This window comes from Ascaphus truei, chromosome 6 (assembly GCF_040206685.1).
Source record: "Ascaphus truei isolate aAscTru1 chromosome 6, aAscTru1.hap1, whole genome shotgun sequence".
NCBI classification, from domain to species: Eukaryota; Metazoa; Chordata; class Amphibia; order Anura; family Ascaphidae; genus Ascaphus; species Ascaphus truei.
In genome coordinates this window covers 25,171,094-25,183,759 of record NC_134488.1, presented here as the reverse complement: position 1 = coordinate 25,183,759, position 12,666 = coordinate 25,171,094, and the positions used below count along the sequence as shown (strand labels likewise).

Genomic DNA, 12,666 nt, shown 5'->3' with positions numbered 1-12,666 from the left:
CTGCAACCCTGCTTTTCCCCATTATCTCCCAGCATGCAGTGCTTCCACTGCAGCCAGGGATTCTGGGTAATGAGCACTCAGTGTGTCACTGTTTGCTTCTTGTCCATGAACATCTGTATGGAATATGTGCCCAAAGAAAATAGAAACTTGTTATTTTTTTACACAATAAGCAGATAAGGGAATTTTTTCCTTTGTGGGGGATTATATATGAAATAAATACATTTAAAAAGAAGCCAATTATATTTGGAAGTTATTTATTTATTTTTTTTAAAAGAAAAGAAATTGCCTGCTTTGTTGGACTGATCTTTTACCACAGTGAGATAAACAAAAGGCAGCAACCCTCTCTAATAGCGTCTCAGATCAGATGCATTGTAAGGAACCCCAACCCTCTCTAATAGCGCGTGTCAGATCAGATGCATTGTAAGGAACCCCAACCCTCTCTAATAGCGCATCTCAGATCAGATGCATTGTAAGGAACCCCAATCCTCTCTAATAGCGCATCTCAGATCAGATGCATTGTAAGGAACCCCAACGCTCTCTAATAGCGCATCTCAGATCAGATGCATTGTAAGGATCCCCAACCCTCTCTAATAGCGCGTCTCAGATCAGATGCATTGTAAGGAACACCAACCCTCTCTAATAGCGTGTCTGAGATCAGATGCATTGTAAGGAACCCCAACCCTCTCTAATAGCGCGTCTGAGATCAGATACATTGTAAGGATCCCCAACCCTCTCTAATAGCGTGTCTGAGATCAGATGCATTGTAAGGAACCCCAACCCTCTCTAATAGCGCGTCTGAGATCAGATACATTGTAAGGATCCCCAACCCTCTCTAATAGCGCGTCTGAGATCAGATGCATTGTAAGGAACCCCCAACCCTCTCTAATAGCGCGTCTGAGATCAGATGCATAGTAGATTCTTCTGTATTTGGTACAATACCACCTTTCGTCCATTTTCATGTCTCAGGCAGGTCTGCAACCCCATCTTACCCCATCGCTTAAAAAACAGTGCTTCCACTTCAGAAATGGATTCTGGGTAATGACATGCAAATGAGCACAGTGTGTCACTCTTTACTTCTTATCCATTTTAACATGGATTTGGTACAATTTTCAAATGACCTCCAAATTGCAGGGAACCCTTTAGGGGTGCCCGGGGAACCCAAGGGTTCCTAGGGACGTTGGTTAAAAAACACTTTGCCACATCTTCGAACTCTTAGCTGGTTCTGTGATGATGACTCTGTGCCTGGGACGTCTGTTCCAATGAAAGAGTTTGATGTTGGTTCGATTTATTTCCGTTCTTTATTTTCATCTACTGTCTTTGCATTGTTCCAGGACTTCTCCTACGATGACTCCAAAGCTGAGTTTAATGTTGATGCTCCTAATGGCGTCGTGATGGAAGGTTACCTCTTCAAGAGGGCCAGCAATGCATTCAAGACGTGGAATCGGTTAGTACTGTAAGGTCAGACTACAGGTCGGGACACATGGGGAGTGCCGGCTGAAAAGGGCGATTGGGTTGGAGAGTAGCACAGAGCAGCGTTGATGGTATTTACAACACTGCAGGTATTTGAGATGCTGAAGTGCATTGGGTTCGTGACTAATATCTGCAGGTTCTGCTTGTCCTGATCCAACACAAACCTGTCATCGGATATGTTATATTACATCACTGAGAAAGAAGACAGATTTGTGCTGTTCCAAAAGAATGCAAAAGGAAAGAGGGGGGGGGGGAAACACCCACTTGTGATGCTAGCCAGGAGCAGACAATTGCCTTATTCATAATATATAAACATCTTCATTGCATGAGACAGTTTATGAGACCTAGGAATCCAAATAGTCCAACAATAAAATACACTCCCATACATTTACCACTAGCCTGTATAGGTAGATCTTATGTGGTAGTCTGAGCAATGTATAGGACTGATCACATAAATGAAGTAATGAATTACTCACTGCTGACCTTGGGGATATCCTGGTCCTGTCAGGCGTGCTCCTACCGAGAGGTAAATGGAGAAATTGCAGGAAAAACGGCGGTGTATCTGCTGCTGCTGAAGATGGATATGAAACCGCAAACTGCAAACTGCAAAAACTAGGTGCAAAAATGTATTGGGGGCATGATAAAAACAGCCAAAAGGACACTCTAACGCGTTTCACGTGGTATCCCACGCTTTATCAAAGAGAAAATATCACTCCCTTGCAATCACACAGTGAAGTTCAGCTGGCTGTGTTTCAGGCTTACGTGCCTCACGCTAGTTAGAGGGGTGTGACGCCCCCCGAGCTTCTGATTGGCCCGAGTAAAGTAGCGTCATAGGATTGGACAGGGAATTGTGGGTATTTAAGTATGCGATCATGTAGTGATATTTTCTCTTTGATAAAGCGTGGGATACCACGTGAAACGCGTTAGTGTCCTTTTGGCTGTTTTTATCATGCCCCCAATAAATTTTTGCACCTAGTTTTTGCAGTTTGCAGTTTGTGGTTTCATATCCATCTTCAGCAGCAGCAGATGCACCGCCGTTTTTCCTGCAACTGTTCCAAAAGAAGCAGAAACCCGAGGAATTGGCAGTTATACTTTTATACGATTTCTGGGACTTGTAGAAATAAAACACCCAATGAAATCTCAAACTATTTCATTTAAAATGCTAGAAAGGTTGCCTGTCATTGGAAATGTTTCATTCACAATTTTTAAATGAAAAAAAGTATGCAGCACATGCAAAAAATGATATATACAGCTCAACCCCCTTATAACGCTGTGCTTGGGGTCCAAAGAATCACATCGCGTTATAAGCGGATCGCGTTAGAAATAATGTACAATTGTATGCATTGTACAACAAAGTATTTAAGATACCAATAATCGTGTTGTAAAGTATTCATAAATACGAAAATTGGGAGCCACGCTCGCATCACGTTATAAGCGGATTCGCGTTGTAACGGATCGCGTTATAACGGGGTGGAGCTGTACCATTCTAGTCCATTATATATCTCCTGCCATGAGCCCTATTGCTGCACACGACGCCTTCCCCATCATTCACCAATGCAGGCGGGACAAAATGAATGGATAGTACTTGTTCTCAGGAGACGAATATTCATATGGACTCTTAGGCTGAGTTTATAGTGGAGAGTGGCTGTGCTCTCCAGCGCTGATGCTTGCTGATGCTCACCTCACAGCACACTGCATACACTCACTGCATACACTGCACCAGCACACAGCACAATGAACACACTCACTGCATACTCTGCACCAGCACACACACACTCCCATACACACACACACACACACACACACACTCACTCTCTCTTTCACACACACACACAAAGTGGGGGGGGGGGAGAGAGAAGAGCAGCCGGCTCCTCGCCTCCATCGCCCGCCCCAGGGGCCGACCGGACACCACCCTGCTCCCACCACTGCTCCGGGACACCCCCCCCCACGGCGGCCGCACACCCCCCCCCTCCATCACCCACCCCGGGCAGGCAGCCATGGGGATCGGGGCTGAAGGGGGACAACGATCACGCTCCCACCACTGCGCTGGGACCCCCCCCCCTGGCAGCAGCACCCCCCCCTCCATCACCCGCCCGGGCAGGCAGGCAGCCACGGGAACCGGGGCAGAAGGGGGGCACCTCCCTTCTCCCCCCTCCTCCCGATCAGGTGTGCGGCGGCCTTTTTTTGTTTTTTTAATTTGTTTAATTAGTGCGACCGCAGAGGGAACGGGGAGCGGAGGGACAATGGCCACTCTCGGGTGTAAGATAATTTCTGTGCTGCGCTCTGATTGGAGGCTGTGCGGTCACAGAAACACAATTTGCCTGTAGCTGGAAGCTGAGCGAGCTTCAGCAAGCGTGAGCAAGCAAGCGGAAGCTTTCACTCAGAATGGCACCATAACATATAATGGGTCTCTGAATATATGCTCAGCGCGGATCAGCAAGCACTACGCCACTATAAACTCAGCCTTAGGGTTTAATACAACATTCTGTGAAGCAGCTAGTTGCACTGCCATCGTCCCAAAATTGCCAATGACTTACATGGGGGTTATTGGCCGATCCTGGTCTGGTTTGCTACTTTGCTGTATGTTAATTTACACCCTTAATATCAATGAAAGCAATACAAACTGCTCAGTCTGGAAGCTTTGAACTAAGCCATGTGTTGCAGGTGTCTCTAGGCTCTAGCACTAAAAGTAGAACAAAGGATATGTCTTCCTGAGTCTGCACTCTGCTTATCTAAGAGCCGACTGTTTTAATCCACAGCCGGTGGTTCTCCATTCAGAACAGCCAGCTGGTGTACCAGAAGAAGCTGAAGGTGAGTCTGAGGCCCTGGAGCTGGATGTGCATGCAAATAAATTGTAATTTCTCATTTGAACTTTTCCTGTTCAATGCTTCTTGTGGGTAGCAGAATATTAAATGTATATATTATATACAAATGTATCTTTTAGACCAGAGAACACATTTGTTGCACATCACACTCAATTCTCCTCCTCACTTTTAAAGCTTTACACTCCTCTGCCCCTCCTCACATCTCAGCGCTAATTTCTCGCTATACACCATCCCGACTCTTGCGTTCTTCTCAAGGATGTCTTCTTTCTACCCCCTTTGTATCTAAAGCCCTCTCCCACCTTAAACCTTTCTCACTGACTGCCCCACACCTCTGGAATGCCCTTCCCCTCAGTACCCGACTAGCACCCTCTCTATCCACCTTTAAGACCCACCTTAAGACACACTTGCTTAAAGAAGCATACGAATAGCACTGTGGATAATCCTGGACACATGATACATAAAGCTTGGCCCCCTGCAGACACACTTACCAGAACTCCCTCCTACTGTCTCTATACCTTCTCCTACCTACCAATTAGACTGTAAGCTCTTCGGAGCAGGGACTCCTCTTCCTTAATGTTACTTTTATGTCTAAAGCACTTATTCCCATGATCTGTTATTTATATTATCTGTTATTTATATGATTACAACATGTATTACTACTGTGAAGCGCTATGTATATTTATGGCGCTATATAAATAAAGACATGCAGTACAATAGAATCACCCAGAGCGATTCAAGAGTATCTTCATGAAGATGTGGCAATTGGCTCCATAACCCAGTGCAAATGTCTTTATTTGGAGCAAACATGAAGCTTGAATTTCTTACTCAAAAAAACAAAACCAAAGTTGACCTCTTGGTCTTACCTAGACCATGACCTTGGTCGTGCCTAGACCTTGACCTTGGTCGTGCTAGACCTTGACCTTGGTCGTGCCTAGACCTTGGTCATGCCCAGACCTTGACCGTGGTCATGCCCAGACCTTGACCGTGGTCATGCCCAGACCTTGACCGTGGTCATGCCCAGACCTTGACCGTGGTCATGCCCAGACCTTGACCGTGGTCATGCCCAGACCTTGACCGTGGTCATGCCCAGACCTTGACCGTGGTCATGCCCAGACCTTGACCGTGGTCATGCCCAGACCTTGACCGTGGTCATGCCCAGACCTTGACCGTGGTCATGCCCAGACCTTGACCATGGTCATGCCCAGACCTTGACCTTGGTCATACCTAAAGGATTTAAATGCTGCATATATAGTAAAAAGAAAAAGATGCACAATGTGAGGCATCCCATGATGATATTGGGCTGAGAAGCTCCTCACAATGAGCGCAACCAGAAACCAACCCTTAGTATACACTTAATGTAATACTTCTCAGTGCATTGAATGTGTTGTCGTTCTCACACTTTTGTGGGGACATTGACAAAGGCCGGAGGTTGCTTAGTTGTGGCGCTGATGATCTATATGTCTCCGTGTTTGTGGCAGGATGTGTTGACTGTGGTGGTGGAGGATCTGAGGCTGTGCACGGTGAAGCCCTGTGAAGATATAGAGAGGAGGTTTTGTTTCGAGGTTGTCTCGCCCTCCAAGTAAGTTGGAGACCTTTTTTCGGGTTGGTATAAACCGTCACACATTAGTATGTAATGCTTCTTATCTGGATATGTATGCATGCTTCCGGTTCTGCGTTTGTGTACACCTGCATGTCAATATATACCATTAAATGCCACTACCTAGACCAGGGGTTCTCAACTCGTCCTCAAGACCCCCCAACAGGTCAGGTTTTAAGGATATCCTTGCTTTAGCACAGGTGGCTCAATCAGTGGTTCAGTCGAAAACCCTGCTTCAGCACAGCCTGCTCATCAGTGGCTCAGTCAAAGACTGAGCCACTGTTTGAGTCACCTGTGCTGAAGCAGGGATATCCTGAAAACCCGACCTGTTGGGGGATCTTGAGGACTGGATTTGAGAACCCCTGACCTAGACATTTCTCTATATATAGATGTATCCTGCACCATTGACCACTCTGCAAACTGCATGCGATCAACTGCAATTGATGCGTTTGATGCATGTATTGCAGTGCGTTTGATGCATGTATTGCAGTGCGTTTGATGCGTGTATTGCAGTGCGTTTGATGCATGTATTGCAGTGCGTTTGATGCGTGTATTGCAGTGCGTTTGATGCACGTATTGCAGTGCGTTTGATGCGTGTATTGCAGTGCGTTTGATGCATGTATTGCAGTGCGTTTGATGCATGTATTGCAGTGCGTTTGATGCATGTATTGCAGTGCGTTTGATGCATGCATTGCAGTGCATTTGATGCATGCATTGCTGTGCGTTTGATGCATGCATTGCAGTGCCTTTGATGCATGCATTGCAGTGCGTTTGATGCATGTATTGCAGTGCGTTTGATGCATGTATTGCAGTGCGTTTGATGCATTGCCATGTGTTGTGAAACTATTGCATTTCAAGACACGCAACTTTGGTATATATCTAGATGCCCACAATTTGTGTCTGTAACTTGACCCACATACAGTTATGGTTCATTTGTAAGTGATGGTGTAGATCTCTGCAATTACATTTAGCTGTGAAAGGGTTAATACTGTATAATGATCAGTGCAGAGAGACTTGATTGTGAGCACACTGCACAGAATGCTGAAGGAATCTGCTAGGGGGATAAAAGGGTCATGAACCCAAGGACCCAGCCGTGATGCAGCAGACTCTCCCCCTGACCATACTTCTGTTCACAGCACACAGATGTTATTTTAGGAAGCTGGGCGGCTTCTGTGCACATAAAAACATCAATAATGAATCCTTCCTGGTACATCAGCCTTTCATACCCAGGCTTCTAAACTTTTACAGCTTAATTGCCATTTGGCCTTTTGGAAATGCATTAAAACCATCTGGAGGGAGCAGCACACTGAGGTTTGTTTGCTGTAAACTCAACCCCCACCCCCTAGTACACTACACATTTAATACCATCTTTTCTTTGAGTTACTCAGCCACATTAAGCAGAATACATGTACTGTAGCGCCACCTGCAATTCAGATTGCATATTGCAGCTCACTGCTGTGTTTTCTCTGAGACTAAACTTGTGTCTGTGTGTGTCTGCTTCCCAAATCTCGTGAAGGGGCTGTAGATGGGACCTGGGGTAGGGGTGGCCAACTCCAGTCCTCAAGGGCCACCGTTTTTAAAGATATCCCTGCTTAATCACAGGTGGCTCAATCAGTCCAAGCTTCAACACAGGAAGCGCAATCAGAGGTTCAGTCTGTGACTGAGCCACCTGTGCTGAAGCTGGGAGATCCTGAAAACCTGAGCTGTTGGTGGCCCTTGAGGACTGGAGTTGGCAACTTCTGACCTAGTGTGCCAACAGCATCAGATAGCAGTTCTTGCAATGAAATGTCTATAACAGACAACAGAGAAGTCCAATGCTACATCCAACATGACAAAAACACACAGTAAAATACCAATATATTCTCCTGAAAAAGGGTCATTTGGTTTAACCCTTTGGCCAAAGTGTTGTAAGCTTGCGAGCCACGACAAGGCATACCCTGTGTGTTTTAATGAAATGTCTATGCAACATTTGAAGAAGGAGCAACATTGTGGATTAGGCCAGTGATGCTCAACTGCAGTCCTCAAACCCCCTCCCCTCCAACAGGTCAGGTTTTCAGGATGTCCCAGCTTCAGCACAGGTGGCTCAGTCAAAGACTTCGTCTCAGTCTTCGACTGAGCCTCTGATTGAGCCACCTGTGCTGAAGCAGGGACTGATTGAGCCACCTGTGCTGAAGCAGAGGTATGTGGAAACCCTGACCTGTTGGGGGCTCTTGAGGGCTTGAGTTGAGTACCCCTGGATTAGGCAATGTCCCTCAAGCAGATCTCTGTTTGAGGCTTGTGCCATTAAGCAGGGGCAGGTACTGTAGCAGCCAACATGAACACAGTTGAAAAGGGAAATCAAAGAGTTCTACTTCCCGTCCATTGACATGCATTGGGTAAGGGAACTCTCAACAAGGAGAAAGTAGACATTCAGTTTGCCCGTTAAATAGGGAGAGCTGACCGTAGGGAGGAGTGTTTTTTCGTGACCAAGACGACCAATAGTAAATGAATATAAATGTAATGTATATTTTATATAATGGACAGTGTACTTAGTGCTGTTAGATTTAGTGGCACAATGGATCCTGCTTATGAGCTCAAGCTTTGGTACAGGAGATGCAGTACAGAGAGGTAAAGTGACTTGCCCAAGCTATCAGGGAGATGAGATTATTGCTGGTTCCGCCTGCTTCAGTGTCACAATGCGACACCTTCTCATAAAAACAAGGTGGGGCCGGCTAAGTGTTTCTAATTCCCTGCTGTTTACATTACACTGGTGGTGCCAGATGTTTGAGCCTCTTAAGATGTTAGATGGAGAGGGAGCGGCTCAGTGAGTAAAGACACTGAGTGGCACTGAGAGTTTGAAGCAGGGGAACCTGGTTTAATTCCCGGTGTCGGCTCCTTTTGACCTTGGGCAAGTCACTTTATCTCCCTGTGCCTCAGGCACCAAACACATAGATTGTAAGCTCCACGGGACAGAGACCTGTGCCTGTAAAATGTCTCTGTAAAGCGCTGCGTATAACTAGCCGCGCTATACAGGAACATGCTATTATTATTATATATTTAGGGATCCCTCTGCCCTCTCTCTTTATTTAAGAAGACTATAGGGTTAACGTTTATACTTACCTGGGAACAGAGCTACCACGAATCTGCCACGCGTGAAGCAGCAAACCCGGGTGAGAGAAGAGAGGCCGGATTCCATGGATTGATGTGAGGGTTCCAGGACAAGTTAGGCCCTTGAGTAATTGCGTAGTTTCCCTAATCACAAGTGTCCCCCTTGGACAGTTCCAACCGTTTCCTGTGTGTCTTTCAGGAGCTGCATGCTCCAGGCTGACTCTGAGAAGCTCCGTCAGGCCTGGATCCAGGCTGTCCAGGCCAGCATCGCTTCTGCCTACAGAGAGATCCCAGACAACTATTATATTGAAGTAAGAACCTTCCCAAACATTGAACTCCTCCTCATATGTTCTCCCGCCAGGCACAGTTGCAGCAGCAAGCACTCCCAAGCTGCCGTTTTTTTATTTATATTGAATTTTTGCCCCCTTTAATATGTGTATCAATACAATCCACACAATAAGTAATTAGCTAAGTGGCCGATCGATCCGTTCTCCTGTGATCGATCGGCGTAGATTCAGCTTGAAGGTTTCACTAAATGGCTGTCAGTGCAGCAGAAGAGGACCAATGATGCAAAGTTCTGTGGGGAAAATCATGTGACCAGGCAGTCACTAGATACAATTGGTCCACTGATAGAGGGCAGGGCTCAAAAAGGGGTGTGCCAGAACTTGTTTCAGAAGAGGAAGGGGATGTGACTTGGTAAATAATTGCTATAGAAGCAAAAAATGCTTGTTACATTATAATACATAAAAAATGTAATTCAGAGTTGTAGCATTTAAAAAAAAAAAAACAAGTATATTCTCATAGTACAGAACTGATTTGTAAAAACGTAGTATATTGCTTGGTCTGCAGCTTTAAGTGACTGTGCTTGTATCCCCACACTAAATTATTTGAGAACCTTCTACATATAACATCTGAGATGATGGCAGCTTCAGCCGATTATCTCTTCTTCTAACTCCAAAATGGTTGAGTTGATTGATTAAAATTTTTAAAAAAAAGCATGGTTTTAATTATGGAAACATTTATTTCACTGGATATTTCAATCTTGATCACCGATATGATTACAATACAGTGAGTAAATCACTGGGGCATTAATGGCAACGTAATGCCCTATTTTGAGAGGATTATTAATAATTAAGAAATTACAATTACTGCTGTAGGCTACATTCATTTTAATTTGTTTTCTTAGCAGCTGTTATAGGATTCACAATTCTGAGCATCCCCAATACATCTGTGCACAGAATTTCCAACAATGAGAGGTCTTGATTTCTGAATCTTTTTAAGATTACGGGGCTGATCCTATATACGCCGACACAGATCATCGGATCGGATCCGGGCACAATTCCCTGTTGACTTCAAAGGGGGATTTTATTTCAAATCCCTGATCGGCCACTTTGGCACATATAGAATCAGCCCTTTATTCTGTAATCTATATGTACCTGAGACACAGAAGGGCTTTCCCTGTGTCAGATAGTAGGGTTTGGTTCCCGACTCAAACATAAACTCCTATAACATAACCAGAACACTCCCATTGCACACTTAATAGTAATAATGAAGTGCCTTGGTTATGTGAAGGACGGCGTTTGGGAAGTTTTTGGCTGATGGGCTTTCATGTCTGCTAATATACACGTATACGAGGCTGGTAGCAAGAAAAAATCTGCCTATAAAAGGGTTTGATTACACGTACAGATTGCATACTTGTAGCATTACAAGGTTTTATGGGGTTTGAAATATTGCTCCAACCCTTTCCCGATATTATCTTGTTGCATCTGTCATGTGCCCTTTTGACCCACTTGAGAAGAGGTTCTCGGAGTCACCCTTTTAACCCACTAGAGAAGAGGTTCTCTGAGTCACCCTTTTAACCCACTTGAGAAGAGGTTCTCGGAGTCACCCTTTTAACCCACTAGAGAAGAGGGTCTCGGAGTCACCCTTTTAACCCACTAGAGAAGAGGTTCTCTGAGTCACCTTTTTAACCCACTTGAGAAGAGGTTCTCGGAGTCACCCTTTTAACCCACTAGAGAAGAGGTTCTCGGAGTCACCCTTTTAACCCACTAGAGAAGAGGTTCTCGGAGTCACCCTTTTAACCCACTAGAGAAGAGGTTCTCGGAGTCACCCTTTTAACCCACTTGAGAAGAGGTTCTCGGAGTCACCCTTTTAACTCACTAGAGAAGAGGTTCTCGGAGTCACCCTTTTAACTCACTAGAGAAGAGGTTCTCGGAGTCACCCTTTTAACTCACTAGAGAAGAGGTTCTCGGAGTCACCCTTTTAACCCACTAGAGAAGAGGGTCTCGGAGTCACCCTTTTAACCCACTAGAGAAGAGGTTCTCGGAGTCACCCTTTTAACCCACTTGAGAAGAGGTTTTCGGAGTCACCCTTTTAACCCACTTGAGAAGAGGTTCTCGGAGTCACCCTTTTAACCCACTTGAGAAGAGGTTCTCGGAGTCACCCTTTTAACTCACTTGAGAAGAGGTTCTCGGAGTCACCCTTTTAACCCACTTGAGAAGAGGTTCTCGGAGTCACCCTTTTAACCCACTTGAGAAGAGGTTCTCCGATCTCATGCGTCCCGAGAACCATGGGTGTTCTCATTTAAGTTAACCTTGTCTCTTCTGTTCAGAGGCTCGACCGGACGGCCTCCCCTTCCACCAGCAGCATTGACTCCGCCAGCGATTCCCGGGAGCGCAGCGTGAAGGGGGAGAGCATCTTGCAGCGGGTGCAGAGCATTGCGGGGAACGACCAATGCTGTGACTGCGGGCAGACGGACCCCCGCTGGGCGAGCATCAACCTGGGCCTCACCCTTTGCATTGAATGCTCTGGGATTCACAGGTATGCCCCGTTGCTGCGTGCCGGTGATGGCGCAGGGAGAGGGTGTATATAAACTGCACAGAGTGTATATTACAAGAAAGCAACATGGGAGGTGTAAGCTATATGACAGGGGCGGCCAACTTCAGTCCTCAAGGGCCACCAACAGGTCAGGTTTTCAGGCTATCCCAGCTCCAGCAATGGTGGCTCAGTCAAAGACTGAGCCAGTGATTGAGCCACCTGTGCTGAAGCGGGGACTGATTGAGCCACCTACGCTGAAGCAGAGAGACCCTGAAAACCTGACCTGTTGGGGGCCCTTGAGGGCTGGAGTTGGCCACCCATGCTCTATAATATATAACAACACTAATTTTGAAGACAGGGAAAAAAAAGAAGATCCTTTCAGTGGAGAACTCGAAAAGCATTTATTACATAGGGGGGGAAATCAAAACACCCACTATCCCTCATCCCAAACTCAAATATAAATATCTGACGATTGTGGCACATGAATGAATACACACAATATATAGCAGAATAATGACCACCGCTTTATTAGAGTTCTATTTATAATGGGGTACCAGGGTTCACCCCTGAGCAGTGAGGAACGTCTTGATCCTCATGGGCTCTAAATGGTCACTCTGGCCATTATTCTGCTCCATACAGGCATACCCCACATTAACGTACGCAATGGGACCGGAGCATGTATGTAAAGCGAAAATGTACTTAAAGTGAAGCACGACCTTTTCCCCACTTATCGATGCATGTACTGTACTGCAATCGTTATATACGTGCATAACTGATGTAAATAAGACATGTGTAACAGGCTCTATAGTCTCCCCGCTTGCGCACAGCTTCGGTACAGGTAGGGAGCCAGTATTGCTGTTCAGGGCGTGC

At 45.8% G+C, this 12,666-nt stretch overlaps 1 protein-coding gene across 2 annotated transcripts in view; it reads left to right on the top strand.

The window, feature by feature from the left end:
- ACAP3 (ArfGAP with coiled-coil, ankyrin repeat and PH domains 3) overlaps positions 1-12,666 on the top strand; it is a 156,611-nt gene that overhangs the window by 122,817 nt on the left and 21,128 nt on the right. For both annotated transcript variants that reach the window (XM_075603669.1, XM_075603667.1), the window contains exons 11-15: positions 1,332-1,444; positions 4,230-4,281; positions 5,774-5,874; positions 9,179-9,290; positions 11,591-11,799. In XM_075603669.1, coding sequence (XP_075459784.1) covers positions 1,332-1,444; positions 4,230-4,281; positions 5,774-5,874; positions 9,179-9,290; positions 11,591-11,799 — 587 coding nt within the window. The remainder of the gene's footprint in view (positions 1-1,331; positions 1,445-4,229; positions 4,282-5,773; positions 5,875-9,178; positions 9,291-11,590; positions 11,800-12,666) is intronic.